We start from the raw sequence: 26,408 nt of genomic DNA, 5'->3' as shown, positions 1-26,408 counted from the left end.
TAACATTATATTAAAAAAATATTTTTTGAAAACCTCAGTCATGTTTGGTTCAGCCTCAGGCCCTGAGAAAGACAGTGACAGAAGCAAGGAATTAATACTGCTAAAGACTTCACTGATGAAATTTTTATTGTGAGGGATTAGAAAAAATGTCAAGTTTTTATTTAAGGAACGAGAAAATGGTATTAAGACCTAAATGCTTTAGTGATATCAAATGTGACCTTTTCTATTTATAGCCATTCATCTGGTCAGTCAACAATTTATTGGGCCTCTACTGTGGTCCAGAAAGTATTCTATGCCCAGAGGACTGTGGTGAAAAAGACAAGCACTGTCTCTTCTCTTGTGGAACAGACATATCAGAGAAGGTAGATAAATGATAAACAGGTAAATAAATACTGTAGGTGAACAGAATGGGTTCAAATCATGATTATAATAAGTCTCATATAATAAAGAGGAACTTTGAGCTGAGATTTGGCCTGAGGTACAGAGATTTGTACATTTGCCTGAGAAGATAGCTTTTCTCTAGTGTCAGATCAGAAAAGTAGAAGGTCTGACAAAATAGTTTCCTGGACAGTTTTATTTCTGCAAAATCCAGGTCAAAAGAAAAAAATGTTATCAAACTCAGATGAAAGGGTTTAGACCTTGAAGAAATGAAGATGGTCAGGAAGCATGATTCTAGAGGCAGCTTTGCAGTTTGAAATCACGGATTTAAAATTCATGGGATCAGTGATTAATTATTTTAAGGAGGTCCAAGTTTATAAGATCTGAAAAAAAGGCCAGAGGGGCAGGGGTTTTATCAATGGGAAATAAAAAATGAGATATTAAGGATATGAACTTAAAATCCTTGTCAGTTTTTTTTACTGAGAACTATTTGTAGAAGTACCTCGTACTTGCATGCCATTTTATGTTTTTTCTAGAGTACAATTCACATTTCTTATGTCCTTTGATTTCCATGACAATCCCATAGGTGTTACAATACTGACATGAGGTGAAGAAACTAAGTCACAGAAAAGTCAGACAGCTAAAAAACGATGGCACTGTAGTCTCTACCATGATTAGCCATTCACTCATAAATGAGATATTTTACCATTTTAAAGGAACCATTCTTTGTTATTATTTACACACTGGTAGTCCATTACTTTGTTCCAAGTTTTATTCATTTTTACATGGATTTTTAAAACTGAAGTTATGTCTTCAAATAGCCACTTAAATAAGCAAATCGGGTCAGGGGAGATAGAGAATGCTCAGGTTGCTCAACCAAATGCTCAACCAAACAAGGTATTTGAAGCCATAGTCTGTTGTGGTGTCAAGCAGACAAGGACTCTAGTTCAAAGACATAATCTGGCTGTTATTGCTGACACAGTGGAGACAGATTTCACTTCACTTTAATTACAATAGAAAAGTGAAAGTCAAGGGAAAGCCTGGGATTCTGTCTAAGTCTAGACCAGAAGATATCAGGGGTCTTGTTATTTTTAAAAACCTTAGCCAAGAACAATCACGAAAGCTGAGACACAGATATGAGCTGTTATAATCAAGACCTTTGCTTCTTAAGAACTACTGGTCAAGGAATGAAAAATCAATAATTTAAACTCACTGAAACCATTTTAATAACTCTTTTTGGTAAACAAAGATCTTTTCTCAAAACAAAATTTCAAGCAATTCATCACTTATAAGGGAACAGATGTAATTATTACCATGTAACATTAATTGAGTGTCAAAAGCATTTTAATTACTTTATTGGGTACTAATAATGTATAAGGATATTGCATAGAACATGAAATTAGATGCTTTTCTGCCTATTAAGTATTTAATCATAATTTAACAGATAGACACAGTTCAACATTCTTAAGCTGAAGTGAATCTATCATCAGTAAATTACTAGTGATCATCTTTACAAAAAAATCATTATTGCAGCTTCACAATGTAATCTTCAATGCTCATTCCAGTCCATGAAAATTCCTTTATGAGAGAAATATGTGTGTGTTAGTGTGTTTTATTGAAGGTACTCAAGCATATACTTGAGTTAGGATTACAGTAATTTTGTCCAAAAATATCAAGGAAGAGAAGGTTTGATCCCTCCCGAACTGGCAGGTACACCACTATATGCTATAATGAGCTGACTCGTAGGGAAAACTTGGGTATGGTCAGGCTCCATATTCCTGAGAATGTGGAAGAATCCTCCTTCTCTATTCCAGTCAAGGGTCATGGTGCTTCTTGAGGAGACAATAACAGCTAAATCCTGGATTCTATTCAGTCAGTAACTCACAATCTGAAGCAAACTTGGATAGTCAGGTTCAACTACTTTCCAGGGGAGTGAATGACAGTCCCCCAGTCGTGTCCAACTCTTTGCAACCCCATGAACTGTAGCCCACCAGGCATCTTTTTCCGTGGAATTCTCCAGGCAAGAATACTGGAGTGGGTTGCCATTTCCTTCTCCAGGGGATCTTCCCAAGCCAGGGATGGAACACAGGTCTCCTGCATTGTAGGCAGATTCTTTACCATCTGAGCTAGCAGGGAAGCCTACTATTAAGAGACATTTCTAAGCATAAAGACAGGTCAACTTAAAAAGTATCAGCAGATACATGCGTGACTTTATCTTATAATCTATAGACAATACATTAGAATATGTGATGAACTTATACACATTTTCCAAAGGAATACCCGAGAGAGAAGTAGCAATAGTTATAAATGACAGTCATCAATCAGATGAAATAATTTAGATGAAGCTTATCTCTCTCAAAGAGATGGGGGCTGGACTTTCCAGGGAAGAGTTCCTCAATTGGTTAAATGTCTGGATCCCATGGAACTTCATTAAAAAAATGTTCTGCTGTGGAACTTCATTAAAAAAATGTTCTCACCATAGAGAGCCAAAACCCTTTGATTCTTTCTCTACCCTTCAGGACTCCCAGCATGATGGCTGGCCTCTCTGGTTATTCTAGAAGATTCTAAGTCAAATCTCTAGTGAGACTAGCAGTCTTAAGCAAGGGACACCATAGTACTGATGGAAAGGTACAGCTTTGGAATCAGCTATAACTGAATTTGAATGTCACACCTTCTCTGTGAACTTGGGCAGATACACACTACTACTTGAGCCAGAATTTCCTTAATCATAAAATGGGGATTATCATACCTACTTTATAGGATGTTGTAAGGACCAAATGAGAGAAGAGTCGAGCACTAAGCATCTAGTAAGTGCTCAATACTGCAAGCTCCCTTACCTTTCAACTCCTGAGTACCTTACCTTATAAATATACCTCCATCATATACACCATTTCAAGTCACAGGTATTCAAAGTGGCTTTTATTTTATTTTTTTTATATCATTAAGATACCAATGTTTTAATGAAAGTAGAAAATAGAGTATAATTCAGTATCACCTATTTGTCTCAAATACAAGTGAGTTGTAAGTAGGTAAACAGGAATGACAATAACAAAAATAGAACTTGTGTATTTGTCCAATATGAATTAACTCTATTTCTCTAAATTCAAGGTGTATGGCAAATTGAATGTTCAGTCTTAGCAACTGTTACATCATCAGTTTAACAAACACTGAAGGAGGCATTTCTCTATATTCACATAGACTTCCAACTATATATCTGTTGATTTGCAAATAGTTTTCCTTTCATGTTTGGTATCTAACCACTGAATATGTATATTTAGAATTAGTGTATGTGACCCTATGTGCCTCTCTTCAAAAGTATCAGTAATGCATTTGGCCAATAGTCTGAAAGATGAATTATAAATCATCGTAGTGTATAATCTTGATAATATGAAAAAAGTCCAAAATACTTTTAAAATGTTAACATTAGAAAAAACACTATAATCGTCATAAGTTCTGTTTCCTGAAAATTCAGTTGAGGTAACCTCTGCAAGTCACAGATCCACATTTGCACACAGTTCTAGCTCTCTTTTTGGCTGGGCTGTGGTCAATAGAATCTGAAGATACATCTCTAGAACCTTTCATTTGATAATCAAAAGTGAGCTCTTCTCCAGCATTGATAGTTCTCGTGGAAAATAATGCTATTCGGGGAAGATGGGTATCGAGGTTATCAATGAAAACATTGAACACCTGAAGGTTTGGGTTACAACTGTGATTCACAAAATGAGACACATTTCCGTATCGAGCTGCATCCACTGTGAATTCATCAGATTCATAGTCCATATCAAAGAGATATGTGATTCCTTTGTTGTCATATAACTGCCCACGTCTCTCAGCTTCCTCACTGGTGATTACCTCTCCAACATATTCCATGACAAAACTCATTCTTTTAATCTTCACAAGGGTTTTTACACCCCAGCCACAGCCATTGCTAGTTCGAAAGATGCAAAGTGAATACTGTGTACCTTTCTGTACGATCCTGTTGGGACAATCGGGTCCACATTGACACCTTGAGTTGCACTCGTAAATGGGGGCACCAGGTGGGATTTTAATTTGTTGATTTTTATTATAAGCCAAAAGAACTCCAGCTTCAGCAGGACAACATTTTTCAAAGAAGCAATCTCTGCATGAACAACCAAAGGTAGCTTCATTTACTAAGCTGATTCCAGGAGCTGGTTTGTATTCATTAATGTAGTAGAAGTCTGAAGGGGGCCCCTCTAAGTCCACGGTATTTTCAACAAAAATCATTCCTTTGTGAGTCTTCCTTCTGTTGAGTTCATCCTGCCATCTCTGCAGGGCTATCCTTTGTTTAGCCTTCTTTACAATGTATTCAGCAACAGCAGGTTTCAAGGCTCTGTGATTTTCTTTTAGAGTTATTGCTTTGCCTTTCTTTACCTGAGATAAATAATTATGCTTGTCATTAGAGAACTGCTGAAGTTCTAATGGGCACTTGAGATTTTGCAAAGGTTCCCAAGTATTTGTAGAATCTGGCCATCCTTTCCATTTTACAAGATAATATTCCATATCCTTTACTACCTTGTAGTCACACAAGTATTCCACCTCATAATTGTTTAGATTCCTTTTGGTGATTCCAATCGATTTACATGTGAGCTTTTCTTTTCTACATAATTCCTGAAGAGTATCAAGTGAAACTAGGCAAGGCACACACCAAGCCCTAGTGGAGGAAAAGTTGGGCGATAATGAGTCCATAATCCATGCGGAGAGGCGCAGTGCTGGAAAACACCTTTCCCTTTCAGAAGGCCTTGAAAGTTCCAGTCTTGGAGCGCGCGCACAAACACACGTTCAGCACCGAATTCTCTGGGGACCACAGAAATAGCACGCAAGTTCCTTCCCGGCGGGGATGACGATTCCCGTGAGCCAGGGGCTACCGCCTCCAGTACCCACTTAGTGGGATTTCCTCCAACAGGGAACTGGTCCTCCCCGTGAGTCCGAATCGGGGTACATCCTCACTCATCTCCTTTCTTAGCCTTCACACCTCTCATAGCCCCGACCTCTGTCTGCTCCTCTGACACTGAGGTCACACCCACACCACCTGGGTCCTCCCGCTCCCAGTCCAAAGCCAGCCCAACTGCAAACTTCCCGCTCAAACCATCACAAAGGAGTCGCGCCCGGCTCATGCCCATGGACCTCGAGCCGCGCAAGGATCCGCCGTAGCCACCCGGTTGCCCCTCAAAGTGGCTTTTATACCTTAGTTTCATCTGGTGCATATTTCATCTTCTAAGTACTTCACTGGTGTAGTGAAGTCCTCTAATGTCTAGAGTCATTGAGTTAATATAAATGGAAAAGTGTAGAACAGAATCTCCTTCATAGAGGGTTTATGTTGAACTCACCTTATATTGTATGGCATCATGGGGAATGGGGCCACCATGTATTAGCCTCCAAGGTGATACTAAATTCCATTGTGTAGTCAGGACTTAGGTTCTTTGCCATGCTAAAGTCACACTTCAAAAAGCAAAAAAAAAAAAAAAAAAAAAATGTGGACTAATATTGTTATGTTGTTAATACCATGGAAAATAATCAGGTTTGATTTAATTAATTCATTAATTTCCCATCAGAGGTAGCCTTGTCACTTTCACAGGGACAAGGAATTAGTCCCTTTTAATGAATGTGGTTTCTTAGAGGCAAGGTTCTGTATAGACACTGTGATTCTTATGGCCCATTCTATTTTCCCCACAGTTATCTAGACAGGATCAGTGTTGTTACCTCAAGAGTTATACAATGGAATAGGGGGGAGTTATAGGTAATCCCTTCTTCTGAACTAGCTTGAAATAAAAATTAAATGGGCCTTGAGCATTTGTGAATTGCAGTGTTTCATTGGGGCCATGGAACACTAAGTGAGGCTCAGAAACAGGGTGTTAATTCAGGCCTAATCATTTAATTCCACTCTGTTATGTGCCGTATTTATTGCCCTCCTGGATCTGTTTTCTATAGCCTGATAAAGAGACAGTGATTCTCTGAAGCTCAGTCAGGGACCATTTTATTTATATCGTTAGTTAGTCCAATAAAAGCACTGGCTTCAGATTCCTGCTGTTACTTTCTGTTTTGTAGCCCTGTCATTAACTATGAAAATGCTGATGGTTTTTCATCTCTTGGGCTGGAGTTGCTTTGCAGTTGAAAGCAGAATTTGTAAGAAGAGGGGATGGTCTGATTAGGCTGATAGTAGAAAATTCCAGGTTGGTGTAACCAGATAGATGCAAACTGACTAGGAGAAAACTCAGGTTTCAGCTGCAAATGTGAACTTGTCTCTCTTAAGCATGTTGGTGTGAAAATCTGATTGACACTTTTCAGGGTGAACTTAAACATGTTTAGGCTGTGATTCTGTTTGTGACCCAGACCAATTTAAAAGGAATTTTTAATCAAAAGCTTTCTGTGTCTCTATCCAAAATGAAAACAGTTCTAATCTCACACAAAAAGAAATGGAACATAGCTCTATCTATAGTTGTGTGTGTATATCAAGTAAAGGAGAAGTCATGAAAAACAGATCAAAGAAATGCAATAGATCACATTTCAGATCTTCCTTTCCAGAAATAGTTTTAACCATATAGTTTAATTGATTAATGGATTGTTTTCTTAATAATCTATAAAGTGCCATAAAGAGGCCCAGAATGAGGAAGTGATGGTGGAAACAGATTTACAGAGGTCACTTGAATGAATGATATGGCAATCAGATGATAACACAGGGGCATTAATGTAACATACTGTGTAATTACCAGTGCTTCCAATGGAGTTAATGTGTAGTTATGCATGTGATAATAGACATTATTTCATAGTAGATATGCAATTAGCTCATGTCATTGGTGTGCAGTGCACAAATGAAGCAAATCATTACTGTAGTTTCAGTGCTAAAAGATGAGAACATTTTGAGGACCAACAGCCTCTCGACCAGACAGATCATCTTTTTAAGCCTTCTAAAGCATACACATCCAGCAAGGAAATGTGAAAAGTAATCAGTGAATGGTTTCCATACTTACGATAGTGTTTATATGTTTGGAACATTTAGCACTGAGGATAGGTGTATTTGAGGAATGTGGTGGAAATAACATGAGTAGATGTACTTGAAAGTGTAAATATAAATAACCAAAAGTTATCATATTCTTACTGAAAGATAAGAAGTGAATATTCATTCATTTTTCCAACAAAGATTTGTTTACCATTTTCTATGGGAGAAAGACAGTTAAAGATTAAGGTCATACCTCTAAGCACCAGGTGGAGCCTGCTGATTTGAGAAATCTTGCCAGTTCCAATATGGCAGAAAGAGGAGGCAGAAATTTCCACAACCCCAAAAGCCATCTGAAGGGGATAAAATGAACAATACGTGAAATTCTCTTAAATATTGAGAGACATACCCTTGAATTGAGGAACATCTTTTTTAAGAGTATTTGCTAAGTCCTCACTGGCTCCACCCAACTACATGGATAGGGTGAGGCAGACGTGAGGGCTATGCTGTATACCAGGACACCTGAAATGGTTAACAGCACTTAGTTCTTTATAATTTATGAATCACTCTCTTATGCATGATCACATTTGACATTCAAAGCAAACTTGTGGAGCAGATAGGTAAGATATCTCCATTTTACAGATGTGGAAACTGAATCTCGTAGAGCTCATGCGGCTGGCGCAAGGTCAGCTGTGGAAAAGATGGTAGAGTCAGGTCTTCTCATCCTTAATCCAGTGCAATTCCACTAAATCAGGATTGAGAGGAGACTTGTAAAAAAATAATAATAAATGGCCCCACTCATGTCCCTGCCAGCTCTAAAACTTTTTATCATTCTGTGGCAAATGTTAAATTGTGGGTTTTAGAGAGGAAAGGAGCTTAGATAATTTTACAAAGAATTTCAAAGATGTGGGGAGTGTGTAGGAGGGGGTCTGGAGAGAATGGTAGAGTCACTTGGGGCTGATGAAATGAAATGCTGGCTAGAGGGTGCAGCATTCTTGGGGTCAGAGGGTGTGCCAGCCACAGAGGGTTTGCAAAAGGAAGCAGTGGGAAATATGCACTGAAGAATAGGCAGTACCCAGACGGCAGAGTCCTTGAATGCCAGCTCGAGAGTCTGGCTGAAAGTGAGGAACCACTGAAAGTTTTGAGCAGGAGAATGATGTCATAAAAATGACTTTTATGAGGATTAGTCTAGTGGTGTGCAGAGAAAAGTAGCTATTGTTGGCAAAGACACAGCTATGAGACCACAGCAATTGTCTAAACATGAGAGAGAAACTAATACTGCTCAAGAGAGTATACAACCACAAGGATTTAATGATTCTCTGGTGAATTAGAAAAACAATTTTAAAATGTTCTGAAGTATTTAAATAAATCAGTCACAGCTGCTCCCCATTCTTAAGAAATAGCTACAAATTAAGCTCAGCTTTTAGTAGACATGAAAAACAAAATTAGGCAGTCCTCTAAAATCTGGGACAATGCCCTATACTTAATAAGTGCTCAATACCATTTTTTTTATAATTTTGATGGAAACAGCATTCAGTTCAATCAAGAAAAATCATATTTCTCTAGATGATCAACTTTTAAAGACATTGATATTTCTGTTAAAATATGACATATAAGGCTGCTTTAATTTTCCTATTTATTTTAAATGTACAGGTATAGAATAAATACATACTAAATTTGGAGGCAAGTAGAGGAGTTTTTTTTTCTTTATAAGCAGAGTGATATTAAATAGGATAGTAATAGAAATTTTAAAAGGAATTTAATTTTTGACTTGAATCTAGAATATTTTAGACATTTCCTAAGGGTCACAATTTCAATTAATTGAACCATGTGGTCTTAAGATCAGTAAATTCTATTATTCCTACAGAGTCTTGGGTTAAATTATGAACTAAGATAAATGAGCTTTTGGAGGCACCTGATTCTTTAGTATAATCATCACACTGGCTGGGTACTCATGATGAGCAGGTTCCTTAACATCTCTGGGCCTCCATTTTCCCATCTGGGAAATGGGGATGATATAATAGTGGCAGTACTTGCTCTCACAAATGAACTGAACAAATATTAGTCACTTTTGTGATTCATTCCCTATCCTTTCTGAGTGCCCCCTGCTGCTTCTTGTGCCCTGTACCTGCATGATGTCTTTTGAGCAACATTTCATTCTCCCCTCTCCCGGAGGAAAGGTTACCTGTCCCAAGCTCCAGCTCATCCTACTCAGCACACTAATTTTGGCTATTTGATCATCTGCTGCAGACCAAGATGTTAACAAATGTGAATATATCTATTTAGCAGTCATGCCCGACACTTTGTTTGCATTTTGACAGGACTTAGAGGCTTAAGACTTCTCTGTGGCTCAGATGGTAAAGAATCTGCCTGCAATGCAGGCGACCTGGGTTCAATCCCTGGGTCAGGAAGATCCCTTGTAGGGCAGGGAATGGCTACCCACTCCAGTGTTCTTGCTGGAAAAATCCCACGGACAGAGGAGTCTGGCAGGCTACAGTCCATGAGGTCACAAAGAGTCAGATACATTGAGCAACAAACACTTTCACTTTTAAGAGCCTTAAGCCAAATACTGAAAATGGTATTGATTTTAGTTTCTTCAATTGTCCAGTGAGGAAGATTCTAGAGGGGAGTTATGGAAGGAGGACCTAAATCTAGCCACACGTAAGGCAGACTCTGGGGAGAGCCTGGCTTCAGGGTGGTCCCTTAGTGGCTCCATAACTGACATTCAAAATAGTGGCCGCTCCGACCAGAAGCTGATTTCCCCCCAAAGTCAGTCCTGTGCATCAGGAAGTGTTTTCTAGTTAATAAAACGTGCTGCCATCCCTTGCACCTTTAGGAAACATGAAGGACACCCTCGTTGAGTTCAGTACCTACACTTCCTATAGGTTCTATGGCGTCCCATGTTCCAGCTGCAGTAAGGGCCCAGTGGGTCTTCCTCCTGCATTTACAAAACCGGGCATTTCATCCACAGCCGAGCTCCCCCTTGCCGGAAAAGAGCTGCCCGCATCCCTGTATGACGGTCTGCTTCCAGTCAAACCAATCGTGGCACTTGCTTCCCTGGGCCCTGGTGCCTACCTACAGCTGTGTTTACTGAAGTGCGACTGTAATTTGCTACAGCATGCCGGAGTATTAATAGACAATTATTTATTGCAAATCTGTACCATTTATACTGTTTACTGGCTGACACAATGTAAAATTTTGATCCAAATGTTAATGTGTCCATGACATTGCATAATTCTATTCCATGCCATGGTTTTTTCTCTTCTAAATGAATCGAATTTGCAGTACAAGGAAATGGCATTTTTAATGGATGAGTGATTTACAACCTCAAACTTAGAAGGCTATTATTTGGGTAACTAAGGGAGAATTGACTAATTGCCATAACACAGCAAATTAGACAAATTTAGGATTGTACTGGGAATAAATTCATAGCGAGGAAACAAAAATAACTCACAAAGTTCTTAAAGGGTAACTGAATAAATCTCACTTTAGTTTTACAGGGCGATTGTATTTTGGTGGGGGGAGATCAGGTACTTTTGAGGCCAAACAGACTTATAAATATTCAATTGAGTAGAACATAGATAAAAATTACCTCTTCATAAAGAACCATATGTGTAGGAGAGAACACTTCCAATTCTCCAAATGTTTACTGAAATTGCCTACACAAATGTTTTCAGCAGTTGGATGAAAACAAAGAGCTTTATAGTTATGTGGTTTTCATGAAAAAGACACCAATTTTAGCATATTTACCTTGTGTGTTGTTAAGCATGCAACACAATGCCAAGGAAGAATGATTTCCTAATAGAGATCCTCATGATTTTTCAAAATAAAATATGTGCATCAGCAAAAATAATATTTCTTTCTTTCTGAGGTATTCCACTTGGGTTGTTGATATCCATTCCTGTGATTCTGTTACCTCTGCCCACAGAGAGATTGTTAAGATAAAAAGTGCCTCGATGCAGCTCTGGGAACGACACTGGGATGCCTGAACACAAGTTCATTCAAAGTGAAGATTCCTTCAGTGTTTTAGTCCAGGTGGTCCCCACAAATTAATGAAGAGAGAAAACAGATTGGGGGAGGTGGCAGCTCTAAGAATAACGATAAAATATTTGTGCTTTCTTCCAAATTACATACAAAATGGCCTGCTCTTCTCTAGGAGGCAAGATCTGCCCCCGCTCCCCGACTCCAGCTTCACTGATCTCTTCCTTGGTTTTCTTTCCTGCCACCAGTCTTATTCCCTTTCTTTCTGTTCTCCGCTGTCTAGCTGATCATCTTGCTAAATGTATGCTTGTCTGAATGGTCAGGATATGGCACAAGCACTTTAGCATAGGACACGATCCTACTGAACCTCTCCACCATCTCTCATGCTGGTCCGCTTCTGCCCCTGCCCTACCCGCCCAGAGCAGTCCCTTCACCCCACATGCAAACAGAAAGATCGAGATAACTTGGGCTCCTTGGGACAGGCCATTCATGTGCCTCTCTCACTTTGGAGGGCCTTCACTCATTCCTGCTGGTTCCCTCTGCTTGCGATGTGCTCCCCGCTCTCTTCACCTGGTTCCTTCTGATGCTCCAGGAGTGGGTTCGGATGATATCTCTGGGAAGCCTTTGCTAAGCCCTCCAACTGGATGGATGTCTCTGCCTCCCCCTCTCAGAGGCATCCATACCCAGGTGACAGCCTTGCTTCTTTAACCTCCTTCTTCACTGGGCTGGAGGCTTCTGGAGGGCACGCCCTGTCCTCTTTCCTGGACTTGGCCAGAGTAAACAGTAAACATATGAGGAATAAATGAAATACCTCCCTTGAAGATCTACTTTGCCCCAGGCACTGAACAAGGCCTGTGAAGAATGGAAAAAAATTGTTTGCATGTGCTTCCTACTCCCAAATAGAGCTTTTAATTAAGTAGGGGTGATATAAGAAGGCCAGAAATAACAAAACCGAATTTGATACAGACCACAATAAAGGCAAGTCTTGCTACAGGATTTCAAAAAATTGAGATTCGTTCTTTAAAAATCATTATCCTATCTTTGTTTCTCTCTCAAGTTCTCTGAAATCAAGCAAGTGAAAGTGTTAGTCACTCAGGCATGTCTGACTCTTTGCAACCCCATGGGACTATAGCCCTCCAGGCTGCTCTGTCCATGGAATTCTCCAGGCAAGAACACGGGAGTGGGTTACAATTTCCTTCCCCAGGGGATCTTCCACGGATCTAACCTGGGTCTCTTGCATCGCAGGCAGATTCTTTATCATCTGAGCCACATGGAAGCCTGAAATCAAACAAACCATAAATTAAATCCTTGTTCACCCACGTATTAACAATGGGATGCTAGACAGCTTACCAAAGCCTCAATTTCCTCATCTGCAAAATGAAGACAATAATGTTTACCTTACAAGGTACCATGCCAATTAAGACATGGTGGGAAGGGCCAGTGCATAGAAAAGACTCAACAAATGGTGCTGGGAATAGTATTTCAAATGGACATGCTACTTGTTTCCTCAGGCCTGCTCCACTGTACTTCAGCCTTTATTATTTAGCATCTCATATTTCACCCTCCAAGTAGCAGCCTTATCTGCTTACTGGCCTATAGCCAATAGTTCATTTTTAAATTAGGACACAATATACTCAGCTCCTTTCAAAACTGATTGTAAATTAATAATTGGAAGGGCTGCTGGCTACTAATAGGTTTTCATTTGTTTCTTTTTGAAATTTTAAGGACTCAAAAACAGAAACCATACCTTACAATACGCAGGTAGTCAATGACTTTCTGTTGAATTTGACTGGAGAACTGAAAAACCTGTATTATTTGTTAAACACGCATTTATTGAATTCTTGCTTACACCTTCTTACTGGATCCATCTTTCCTTCCACAGACTTTTATCTAGGATAGAGAAGTGTCAGGGAGAAATGGAAAGCAGTTAGCAACTGCAGCAATGTAGACAACAGTGATGTAATGACTGGTTGAAATTGAATCAGACTTTAACATTATTTGTACTGTCCATGTCAGATAGAGGGACCAAATGCCACTGCTGTAACTTACGTGGTAAATGAAGCCAAGTCATATTAATAGTGGACCCAAGGCTATATAGTATCAAGAAATTGAGTTGCAAAATTAGAGAGGCCTACACAGCTGTGTGACTTTGTACTGATCTTTTAAAATTCCAGGTTAGGGATTGTAAAATCTACTTTGGGAGATTACTTTGTGACTTAATTGAGACAAGTCCATGGGTCACAAAGAGTTGGACATGACTGAAGTGTCTTAGCATGCATGCACACATATATAAAATACCACGATAAGAACCTAATACATGGATATTTTTATTATCATTTTGAAGATAAGTCATGGAATCTGTGGTATTTTAAAAGACATAAGTTAAGGATGCCCATTTGAGAGAGAAGATTTTTACATTATTCTTACTTGACTGAATGCCCTGGCCATAATTATTAGACAGTGCAACCTTGCCTTCCTACAGATTGTCAAAGAACGAGGCAGGTATTAAACACACATGGAAGGAGAAAGATCAATAGACCCCAAGGCCCTAAATAAATCAATGCAAACAGAAATTTGGCATTATTTATAATCAGCTACCACCTTCAGTACATGTGACATTGCTTAGTCTTGCTTTCTTTGCCATCATGCAAAATTAGAATGTAGAAAAATTAAAGAAATTAAAAAGGAAAGAACCATTTTTTAAGCTTTATTTCAGAAAGCCTGAAGAGCAGTTTGGCTCAGGCCTGTGCATTCAGGAAGAGCCTCCAATTTAGTTTTTGAACATCTTTTCTAACCTGTAACCACCCACAAAGACACAGTAACAGTTAAAGAAAACACACATCCGACAAAATTCAACTTGGGTACCCAGGTTGGATCACAAGGCTTGCAACAAACTATTAAGGAACATTGTTTACATGTTATTTAAATAACTTTAGAACAACAGTTATCTCATCTAAAACATTTTGTGTTAACGGCATGGAATCTGTACAGTTTTATTAATTGAAAATATATGAAAAAAATAAAAAATAAAAAAAAAAAGAAAAGAAAATATATGCCACTAGCTTTGTAGCCCTGTTTAGACGTTTCTTCACTTGGTAATACTCAGAACTTCTAGAAACAGGAGTAGCTGAGCCACTATCTTTACATGTCAGGGTTCACGCCCTTCTTAACTCACTCATCTGGTTAACACCTGATTTGATCAACAGGAGGAAGCCACCCTTTTCCCTATTAAATGCATTTATCTTACTTTCACAGCCCATCCAAGAAGAAAAGCCATAAACGAAATATATTGGTTAAGAGCCAGTTTTTAATTGTGTCCAATGGAAGAATTCCTTGGGAGTTGTGTAGGGCTGTATCACTGATGAACATCAAGAAGAATTCAGATTTTATATTATTTGTTCTAAACCAGAACATTTTACTTATTATTCATAATACACGTTGAAAGCAGACACCAAAATGGCTCATTTGGAGCATTTCTGTGCTCGCTCACTAATGTACATTAACGCCAGTACACATTCTGTATTACGGATCCATAAAATGCATTTGCATAATATTGAAATTATAATCCCAAATGTGTAGTAAAAACCTTTATGAAAAATTGTTACTGCTCAGCTACTATACAGTGGCTAATTTTTAATCTTCAGCCTCTCTGCTGCGAGTTAAGGTAGGGTATTCTTTAAATAAAAACCTCAAGAGTAGGAGCCTGGAACAGAGCCCTCCTTTCTTCTAAGTAGGATATTTTTAGGCGGAGGAATATAATCTCTACTGTGTTAAACAGCTGCCTTCACAGTGATCTTGGCCTTTTGTGGACTGGTGTCTTGACTTTAGATTCAGTTGAGCAGTATCACTAATTTACCAGCCTCGCATCAGCAGTGGGAAGAGGGTTTCTCTCATGACCCCACTCAAGGGTCTCTGCCGAGTCCATGAAGAAGCCATCTGGAAAAGAATCCCAGTGACTGAGCTGGCAAGTAATTTTGGCAGAGAATCCACTGGCCATGATTTCTTGATCCTGTCTCTGTGCTCACTGCTGTGATGAACTCTTTTTTTTTTCTTATGATATATATTTTTTAATGTGGACCATTTTTAAAGTCTTTATTGAATTTGTTACAGTATTGTTTCTGTTTTATGTTTGGGGTTTTCTTGGCTGTGAGGCATGTGAGATCTTAGCTCCCCGACCAGGGACTGAACCTGCATCCCCTGCATTGGAAGGTGAAATCCTGACCACTGGACCCCCAGGGAAGTCTCTGCAGTGAACTCTTGATTAAATTATAACAAAGAGCCCTCATATTGCTTCAATGAGGTGGATATATACATCATTCCTGATGAAACAGACTAGAAAGGCTGGACCTTTCCAGGGTCTCTCATCTCTCACAGATAGACCCATACCTGCTAACTCCCATACTCCAAGTACTGAACCCAACTACAGTGTTAAGTACAAATGCTTGATTCTTCCTTCAAGTGATTCCACAATTGTGTTTTCAAATAATTGTCAGAGAGCTGAGCTGAGACTTTCCAGAATTAATGTTACCGAATTACATTTCTACTAGGCTTTATCGACATAGCTCTTAAGAAAAGGAGCCCCAAGTGGTTGGGCTGAACACTTACCTTGTGCCCGGTCAGAGAGTGTTTCCCCTATGGAAGTGGTCATCTCCTGGTCATTGGCCCCTCTTGCCTTTCCCCATGCTCCCAGCGGAAGTACAGGTTCGTGTGTAACCTCAGGAAGCTCTCCTCAATTCACGTTTACACCGTGATCAAACCGCAAAACAACATGTTCTCCAGCGCCCTCTCACAGGGCCCTGCCACCTTCTTCCTTTTCTCTTCTCTTCTCTTCTCAAATTTCAAGCTGCTGGAAGGAGAAGAGAAAATCGGAGTCCAACAGGCCTGCCTTCACTGGATGCCACCTTATACTAGGCGTTTTCCTGGTAAGGATGGAGGGAGAGCAGAAATGAGACAGAACAGATCTCCTACTTTATTTGCAGAATTTGGGCTTGGAAAAAAAATTTTCTTTCTTATTTCCTTAGTCATTTATTTTGGTTTGTTTAATAGGTATACAATGCAAATCCAAAAGGTATAATAGTTCAAAAGTTATTTTTTATACTGTGGAAAGTCTCTTTTCTATTTCTTAAAACCAACAGGATGTTGATATTCAGCATCAATTATTCAACAATGATATTTATTCTTGAATAAATATCAACAATTATTCAACAATGATATTTTCATTTTTTCGTCTGTTAGTATCTTTGAGATTCTTTTTTACAGGGACACATAGAGCTGCCTCTTTCTTCTAACATATATGTGCCTTAACTTATTTAATCAGTCTTCTTTTGATGGATATTTAAGTTGTTCCCTGTTATTTGCTAGTATAAACACTGCTGAAATAAATTACCAATTCATATCACCAATTCTGGAGAAGGCAATGGCACCCCACTCCAGGACTCTTGCCTGGAAAATCCCAGGGGCGGGGGAACCTGGTGGGATGCAGTCTATGGGGTCACTAAGAGTCGGACACAACTGAGTGACTTCACTTTCACTTTTCACTTTCATGCATTGGAGAAGGAAATGGCAACCCACTCCAGTGTTCTTGCCTGGAGAATCCCAGGGACGGGGGAGCCTGGTAGGCTGCCATCTATGGGGTCGCACAGAGTCGGACACGACTGAAGCGACTTAGCAGCAGCAGCAGCATCACCAATTCATCACCTTTTGAAATGTGTGACTAGATCTGTAAGATAAGGTCCCAGAAATGAAACTGTAGGGACAGAGAGATGTACACTTAAATTTGAGTGGATTTTGAAAAAATATCCACCATAGAGATTTAACCAATTTATAGTGCCCCCTTTCCCCAACCCACCAGCAACATAGGAGAGTTCCTTAGCTTAACTTTTCAGATCAGGAGGGTCTGGTAAGCGATGACTAGGACTTGAGAGAAGATGGATCCAGAGGAGGACTGTATGGAGGACTGGCTTGGTGGATGGCAGCTGGACTGTAGGGGCATGTGACAGAGTGAGAAAGACTGGGAAACTCTTCATGAGCCCATTCTATTCATTTCAAACTACTCTGAAATAAACCCAAACATATGGGTCTCCTGTTTGCTGCTACAAGTCTCCAGGAGGTAAATTCCACAGCTTTCTTGGGTAAACTATTTGGACTTCTCACAACTCTTCTGAAAGTCAGGACATTTTTCCTTATGTGTAGTATAAATCTTTCCTGAACACATCCACTTGTGAAAAACGTGTCTAATATTTCCCCAAAGCAATGCAAGTTCAACTAAATAGACAACATTATGCTATAATTTCATGGCTAGAGTATGTATCCTTTTTTTAAAAAAAATAGCATACATCTCCTAAATCATTTTAGAGTGATTTAACGCATACATGAGGGATACCATGAGTGTTTTTTTTAACCCTGTATTTAATGTAGCTATGGACTTTACAGAGACTATGTGTATGTGTGTGTACATTTTAAAATTTTACTACCCTCTCTTGTTTTATTCCTCTTACATATTCTAATCATAGAATTATCTTACTTTCTCATTAGATGCTGATTAATATATAGCTTTCTTAATAGCACTTCCAATATCACTTCTGCTGAATGAGAAAATGGTGATGTAACCCCGAGGTTTGTAAGTTATTTCTGAGTGTATCTTTCTTCCTCTGTTGAGATACAATAACTATTTTAAGAACATTTGGCATCCAAAAAATCTCTCAGCATTGTGCAAATTAAAACATCTGCTTATACTTTGACATCCTCATTCTTCAAAGGTTAGTTGGATCTGCGGTTGCTTTGTTCAACAAGATTGCTCTTAGAGCCCAAGAATGCACATTTAATTATTGGGAAGATATGTTTGACAGAGCTGTGGGGGAAAAAATTACCCTTCATATTCACACCAGTATTAACATTTTTATAGAATGAGATTGCCTGAGAGTCAAAGAAGGGGGAAACTCCATGAAAATAAATATGAATCTATTTGGTCACTGGTCTTCTGCTGATTTACAAGACTCCAGCCAACGGTTCTTTGCTCTGATGCCTAAAACTCATCAGCTTGCTCTCACACTGGCATTGCTGATTTCTGCTGAGGTTAAAGGCAGCAAAGTAAACTCTACTTCCAACAATAAATAACAGAGGGAGTTATTCTTTTCACTCAAACAGGCTCTAGATCACAGCAGACAGCTACAGCCAGGTGCATTTAGCTACATTTGTCACTGCCACGAATGCAAAACATGTAAAGAATCTGCTGCAAAGGGGTCCCTAGCCAGCCCTTTCCCCCGTGAAATATTCTTCCATCCCCAACTGTGGTCGAGCTATTGTCACCCAACACCAGGACCGAGGTGCCTGTAGGAACAGCAGCATCTCCCGACCGGTTTGTTCATTTACACAGGTCACTGGTGCCAGCTAGCAGATTGTGCCCTGGAAGGCTTTCTGGGTCTCTGGCCAAAGACTGGTAATCTCCCCGGGCAACGCCGAGATAACACATGTCAGGAGGCAGCAGTGGCTGGTGAGCCAAGTCATCACTCACCTCGCCCCACCGCCCCTCCTGGCCCCCTCTTGCTGCCGTCTTTTCATGGCCATTCCAGAAGCCACAGACCTTGGCTGTTGGATTGGCGGGAGGTTGGGGCAGGGGGGTGGGGTGGGGAAGGTAACGGAGCAGGGGGATACAGAACACACGCGGCCAGAGGGACTTGGGGAGGCAGGAACCAGCAGGTGAACAATGACTCATTTGGAAACGAGCAGCTGGGGGTGTGTTATCTGCATGTCAGAGACCCTTTGTTAAGGTGGCTCGCCCAGCTGTGTGGGCGCATCCGCGTGGGAGCGGCTGTGGGGCGGGAGATGAATTCTCAGGAGAGCGCAGTCACTTCCTATCTAATTTGTGCACAAGTTAGGGGAAGGCGCGCTCATCCGGGACCTGCGGCCGCCCAAAGGCTGCGAGGTTCTGAGATTTATATTCCTTCCGCCAAGTGTGTTATTTCCAAACTCGTCTTTTCAAGATCTTTCAAATTCCCTTGCAAATGATTTAACAATTTAATGAAAACAACATTGAGACAAAAGCCACGTTGATGAGGGGCAGAGGTAAGGCTGGGTTGGAAATGAGTGACGAACCTCGTAATGAGGTGTGCAGCCTTGTATATTAAGCGATTTCTCTGCGGTACTTTTCCAGATGTGATGGAATACATTTATTTTTGTGCTCATCTGAACTGAAATAATACAAATGAGATAGTAAAAAGATATCATTACGTGCAGAAGTAGGAGAAGAATTTAGAATCCCAATTCCGTAAGTTAACAGCTGTGCATGAAGCAATTGGAAACTGCTTCCAGTCTGCAGGTTGCCGGCGAGCCTCTGTCAAACTCGTATGGACCAGTGATGATCAACGTGTGAATCCTGCATGTAGATAGTTCAAGGCGACTTTATTTCAGGCAAAAATAAATAGCTGGTAGTAAGAAGTCCTTCCCCACCTAAAGCCTGCAGTACGGCTGAATACAGCTACTGTGGTGGTGCAATAAAACGGGATGAGTTTTAAACTACCAGATGGTACCCTGTACAGTGCCTGAAATAAAATGGAGAATTAGGGTGCCCCAAGGTGTGCACAGGAAAGGCAATTACATGAAATAAATGGGCCTCAGGCCTACAGGATGCTCAAGTATGCTACACAGGAGACAAATAGTACATCTGGTGAACAGATTTTATCACACACTGGAAAGCCATAAAGCACACCGCTGAATATCGGATCCCCATCTCACAATGACATTTTACCTGTGTTGGTATTCAGTGCTGTTTATTTTAAAAGGTGCTGTAATCTCAATGATGTGTTTTAAAAGCTTCCTTAACATTGTTTTCAACTATGTACTACTTTGAGAGGGACAGATTGATACAAGGCAATGAGATTTTGTGGACAAATAGCCGCTCTGGTTGCAGGAGATTGTGTTTTTTCTTTCACTTATCACATTGCTGATGTGATTTTAGTAATAGGATTATACTTGTCAGCACTCCCTGTTTGGGAAAATGCCAACATATTTTTAATGCTAGTTCCCACATCTCCATTTCATTGTCTGTAACTGCACTAGAGTTTCCCTCCTCACCCTACCTCCTTTTTCCTAAGCCTCAAAGAAAAACCAATTTTAGGTGGTGGGGGTTTGCGAGGAGAATTCATTGGCACAAAGCCGTTTCTTATTTCTTCTCCACAAATGCAAATCTGTTTTCTGTTTTAAAATTGTGTGTTCCTTTTCTATTGTAAAAAGAAGACCAAGGAACACACAACGTTCATTATTGTTTTAAGAGTTGCTGTAATAAAATCGTCTCAGTACTTAAAGATAGCTTTAGTGTCCCTCCTAGGATTCATTCTAGCTCTGATAATTGGGTAATTGCATCCCCTCCCCCACCAATAAATATTTTCACCCAATTAAGTTTAAAACGATAATAAATTTTAAAGAATTATAGTCTAAAAATTCATACCCTAGAACCAGTATTAAGTATGAATATTTATCTTAAGCTGTGGAGCAGTGCAGCCTGTTTAAATGTTTCTCTACCTCTGTGCAGTGTCCTTGCTTGAGAGCTGTCCCTGGCAGTGTGGATTCCCTGAGTGCCGGGTATGAGGTAAGGGAGCTTAGAACTAGAGCCTTTCACTCACTATCCCTTGACTTCCACATTACAGTCCTTGTTTGTTTCCAGATAGCATTATTCAACCCTTCACCCACTCATTCACTCATTCCTTCCCTCGTTCGTTCATTCATTCCTGTCCAGTAACTTCTAATCCAGAGATGAGGCCCATGTCTGGAGCTGAGGCCCGGCGTGGAAGGCTCACGGGATCCACAAGGGAGCTACTTGTTCAGGACTCACTCTCGACTCCTTCCCGCAGCCCCACAAACCAACGTGGCCAAATCAACCTTCCAGGGCTTCGTCACAAGGTAGGCCCTCTGCTGCATAGACGCTCAATGCTAAAGGGCAGTCAAGTGACCCAAGGCACTAACCACATCGTTCACATGTGTAGTAAAGCTCCAGCCCACTAGAGACTCACAAACCTCCTGTTCCCGCCTTAACGAAAGAGAAGCGCAGTCACAGTGCTCAAAGCCAGGAGCTGTTGGCAGCAGTCAGACGTGGGGCCCTGGAGCCAGCCGCAAGGACAAAAGGATGCCACTGGCACAGCCAAAGGCCAGATCTGTTGTTCTTGTTGTTTAGTTGCTGAGTTGGATCTGATGCTTTTGAGACCCTATGAACTGTAGCCCACCAGGCTACTCCGTCCATAGGATTTCCCAGGCAAGAATACTGGAATAGGTTGCCATCTCCTTCTGCAGGGGATCTTCCCAACCCATTGATCGAACCCACATCTCTTACGTCTCCTGCCTTGGCAGGCGGATTCCTCACTGCTGAGCCACCCCGGAAGCCCCACGTCAGGTCTGGGAGAAAGGAAAAGAGCAAGAGAGACTTGGCGCAGCCGCAGCAGGAGAGAAGGAGGCAGGGAACTGTTTACTAGGGGAAGAAAGAGAACCAGGAGAGACTCAGGATGCTCAGCTGCTGGAAAGGAGAAGCAGACCCTGGATCCCGGGGACAGGCAAACCGTGAAGGTGTTCCCGGGCAGCTCCCTGTCTTCCCTCCGCCATCACTTGCCGCAGACCTGCTGCTTCCTGTCACACTCGCTGCCCGCTCCTCTAAGCCAGCCAGTTCTACCATGCCGCCACCAAGGGCCCAGACGGGCTCTTCCCTGGTCCCCCTCCGCCTCCTTCATCACCCATCTGCCCCATTCCCACTCTCTATGACGCAGGGGAAGTTCCTGGTGGCACTGGGTGCCCAGGTGGTTGTACTACAAATGAAAAGTGGTGAGGGAAAAATGGCTTGAAAACATAAAAGCAGAGGTGTTAACAATGATTTAAGGTGCTGAATTCTATTAAAGACCATGCCAGTGATACAGTGAGGTTGGTGGGAAAATATAGGATATTTAGAGAAACTTTAGCTTCTAAAGCTCTGCATAAATTTCAACAGTTTTTGAGGACATCATCAGGGAAGTTGTTTTAAAATCAGGATTACAATACCTGAAAAAATATCCTGAAAAAATTCAGAATCTAGTAAACTTTGTTCTTCAAAACATTTCAGATAAGTGGTAGTGTTGGTGGTGGCTGTTGAGGCAACTGAGGCAAGGAGGAAACACCCTAAATTTTGAAGTTCAACAGCTAAGCAGGAGCTAAAACCAATCTGATATTTGTCTCACTACATCAGATGCAGAACTGATCAACAGGATGGCAATAATGCATGATGTTTTATTCACTTTCAAATACTCCAATTGATTTTGAAGATTTCACTTGGGAAATAAAAGTAATCCATTTAAGAAGATAGCTTATTTAAGCCAAGGTCAGAAAAAAGATGACAGGAGGGAATTTGCAGGGAATCTCATTTGTGTCTGGATTATATTTTTACTTATTCAGATTTTTTTTGTCAGTTCTTGATCAGCAGGCAAGTTGCAGGCTAGGATTGCATCAGGGGAAGGCGATCTGGATAGCTGTACGTTCCTAGGAGGCTCGGAAGAGAAAGTGTGTGGAAGTGTGAGTTCTTGTTAGGAGATCTGTAAGTCAGTTTCAGCGGTGTTTTTTCCAAGGTCACGTGGGACCACAGGTGGCTGCTTGCTGCCTAATGTCCTCTTGTCCTGAGGCAAGGTAGCTGAAGAAGGGATCAGACCAGAATTAGCCAAGGTTGCAGGGAGCGCCCACTCCCAGGTGGAAGTCATCTGAGCAGGTGCAGAGAAAGGTCGTTTCCGTGGCAGCCATCACTAGGCGCTCTGCCCGGAAGGCTGTCTGGGACTTGGCGGACTGGAGGCGAGAGGTCAGCATCTCCGTCCGGTGCTGCTGCTCCAGCGGCCAGCGGGTCACCTTCTCAGAGCAAGGCCTTCCAGCACGACGGGTACAGTGGGGTGCGAGGGTCTCACGCCTGCTGCTGTTGTTTTCTAGCTCTGTAACCTTAGGCGCGTTTCTTCACCTAAAAGCCTCAGTTCTGCACTCTATAAAGTGGACATTAAAACAGTAGTACCTTCCTCATAAAACTACAATGAAGAATAAACGAGATAATCCAAATAAAAAAGTCCACTGCCTGGCTCACAGTAAGAGCGCAACAATTTTTAGCTCTTGTTATAAACAACAATGCTGCGGGCAAGAAGAAATGAATTAGAGGTGTAGAGAGAAGGAGAGGAAAATGATGCTTTCTTTGGGGTGCTGTAGAAAAGCGTCAGAAGGCATGTAAGAGATAAAAAGACTTGGAGGATGGCACAGTGGAGTGGAGGACACACAGGTGATGACAAATAGAATTCAATCAGACTCACTCTCCCCGTGATATTGCAGGGCTCCTTAGCACCATGGGGCCATTAGCCAAGGAACAGGACTTCTTTAGGATAGAGAAAAAGGATGAACGTGGAAGAGTAAATCTGAAACTGTGCTAGAAGCCAGTTGGTTGATGGTGATAATTGTACGGCAACTTATCCAGCAGTTGTTGGGTGTGGTGAAGGGGCGAGCATAGCTATCATGGTACAGGTGGGTATAAAGGCTGGAGAAAGGGGAGATGGCATCTGAGGGTAATTGTTGGCTATTAAGAAGGAAAAGTGAGGACAACTTATCATCACAGGGTTATTGCCAATGCCATTTGAGGGTCCTTAGAGACCTGTGTTGGGAAGATCCCCTGGAGAAGGGAACGGCAACCCACTCCAGCACTCTTGCCTGGAGAATCCCGTGAACAGAGGAGCCTGGCAGGCTATAGTCCATGGGATCACAAAGAGTCAGACACGACTGTGTGACTTTCACTTTACTTTCACAGAGACCATAGGACCTGCAGAGTCTCAACATGTAGATGAAGGTGATGCAATGGAAAGATTTTGTGCTTTCAGGAAATTGGTGACGTTGAGGAACAGGAGAGAATAAAAGGTTCTGAATGAATATAAATGGTATTAGATGCTGGCTTTCGTTTCTTTTTAAGGTAACAGAGTAAAATGCATTTTAATTTGCAGGGAAAATAAGAAATGTAATGAAAATATGGGAATTGAATTAACCTAGAGAGCCTGGCGGGCCACAGTCCATGGGGGTCACAAAGAGTCAGACACAACTGAGCGACTAAGCACACACTAAGAGATAATTCCAAAATGTACTGAAGGCTGATGTGTCAAAATGCATCAGCAGTAATGTTGGATAAAGCAAAACTGAAACTAGATTGTAGAAATATTTGCATGTCAGTCCCATCAATTAAACAAATCTGAGATGTGCAAGGCTTAAGGATCAAGACCTTGTTATTTAGCTGTTTGTTCATTTGCTGTTGATATATAATTGACTTACAATATTGTATTAATTTCAGTGGTACCATAGAGTGATTCAATATTTTTGTACATTATGAAATGATCACCATGATAAGTCTAGTTACTGTCTGCCGCCATACAAAGTTACTACAGTAATACTGACATTATTCCCTATGCTGTACATTACATCTCTGTGACTTATTTTATAACTGGAAGTCTGTACCAATTAATCCCCTTCCCCTATTTTGCCTATCCCCCATCCTTCTCTCCTCTGGCAACCACCAACAAAGGCCTTACTATATACATAGCTGTCTGTACAGTGCTGAACAGGTGAATGACAAATGGGATTTCTCTAGACTACAGACAGAAGAGAAATAGGAAGAGAGAGGCTAGTAGTTTATGAGAACAATCTCCTTAAATAAAAACTCCATACATGTACATAATATTTTTGTAATATCATTTTTTACAGACTTCTGTTTTCTCACTACCCTTTCTCAGCTTACAGTCTTGAATTCTAGTTCTGTCTCTTTGACTCCATTCACTCTCCTGTTTGAAAGATCAGTTACCAAATTCACTTACTTTGGTCCATATACTCATTTCTTCAATGCATCTTTGCCAAGCATCGGTTACATCTAGGGCCCTACACTAGACATTGAGTGGCATGATCCCTACCTTCAGGAAGCTTCCAATCCATATAAAAGGCAGCTGCACACAGATAAGTAAATAGGAGTTCTGTAAAGACAGTGTTTTGAGGTCTGGCATATGAGGCAGGAGCTATGCATTTTCAGATTTTAGGATTTTAACAAGGAGAGCAGGGTTGTGAGAGGGTGTTCAAGGATGTGAGAGGGACAGGAATGAGCCAAGATGATTTCAGGAAGTGGAGAGTTCAGGAGGGTAGGAGAAGCACCATTCAGTTGCGCAAGGCCCCATTTGCCACAGGATTGGTTCTACATAATACAAAGGGATTGCTCTGGCCATGTGAGCAAAGAGAGCGACCAGTAGCCCTGGGGGGAGATGACAACAGCTTGAAAGGAAACTGTAGCAGAGGGAGTGGAGTTGAGGGGCCACGTGTGAAATGCCGTGGGGGTGGAATCAACAAGACAGAATGACCTGTGGGGTATGGGGTGTGAGGAAGAGGTTGGAACACAAGATTCTTTTCTGAGCCCTCATTCTCTTTAACCTTTCCCCCATGACACTGTTCACTACGGCGGACTTCTTGAAGCTCTCTTCTGCTTCATTTAATGAGGCAGCGCTATCTTGCTTCTCCTTCTGGTTATGAGCAAAAATTTGATAAATGACCTTTTGTAAGACACTTGGCTCTTCATTCCAACACTCATCTCTCTAAAAGATTAAGTGATTTATGTGACTCAGGTCAAGTTGGAGTTAAGTGCTAGGTCTGAGACCCTGCAACTTATCCACCAAGCTGAGTTCCATCCTCCAGGGAGGAGAAAGGGGGAAGAGGTTTTGGTTGCAGGTGTGTACAGATGTAAGCCTAGAGAACTGAAAGGTTTCTAGAACTCTCTTTGCTGGGAAACTTAATGCTTCACACCGGCAGGCAAAAAGAGTTTAAAGTTCATTCCCAAGATAGTGAGTTTTAAATAGAGATATGATTTGGAGTGATGAACATATAAATCTTCTTCCCAGGCTTCAATGTGAAGCCCTAGTTTGATCCAACAGACAGCAATGAGTCTTTAAGAGCTGTAATGGCCCATCATGTCAGAGGATATTTATGGATTTACAGTCTTCAGATATCTGGATCTTGTGCAGGCATGATAAAAGCCCTCTGAATTTTTTTTGTTTTTGCACAAATAAATGAGTGCTTAGCTAACTGTGTTTCT

The 26,408-nt window shown here is 41.0% G+C and overlaps 1 protein-coding gene across 6 annotated transcripts in view; it reads right to left on the bottom strand.

Annotated features, from left to right (window-relative positions):
- Positions 1-3,319: 3,319 nt before the first annotated feature.
- LOC122688494 (histone-lysine N-methyltransferase SUV39H2-like) overlaps positions 3,320-26,408 on the bottom strand; it is a 380,972-nt gene continuing 357,883 nt past the window's right edge. For 2 of the 6 annotated variants that reach the window (XM_043894502.1, XM_043894505.1), the window contains 5 exons: positions 15,920-16,160; positions 13,062-13,204; positions 12,540-12,592; positions 7,590-7,686; positions 3,320-5,838 (listed from right to left, as the gene is read on the bottom strand). In XM_043894502.1, coding sequence (XP_043750437.1) covers positions 3,847-5,085 — 1,239 coding nt within the window. In that variant the 5' untranslated portion in view covers positions 5,086-5,838; positions 7,590-7,686; positions 12,540-12,592; positions 13,062-13,204; positions 15,920-16,160 and the 3' untranslated portion in view covers positions 3,320-3,846. Of the gene's footprint in view, positions 5,839-7,589; positions 7,687-11,083; positions 11,713-12,539; positions 12,593-13,061; positions 13,205-15,919; positions 16,234-26,408 lie in introns of those variants that run through there. The other 4 variants (XM_043894501.1, XM_043894503.1, XM_043894506.1 and 1 more) reach the window with 3 other exon arrangements.

Source organism: Cervus elaphus, chromosome 33 (assembly GCF_910594005.1).
Source record: "Cervus elaphus chromosome 33, mCerEla1.1, whole genome shotgun sequence".
Classification (NCBI taxonomy): Eukaryota; Metazoa; Chordata; class Mammalia; order Artiodactyla; family Cervidae; genus Cervus; species Cervus elaphus.
This window is presented reverse-complemented; position numbering and strand designations above follow the sequence as displayed.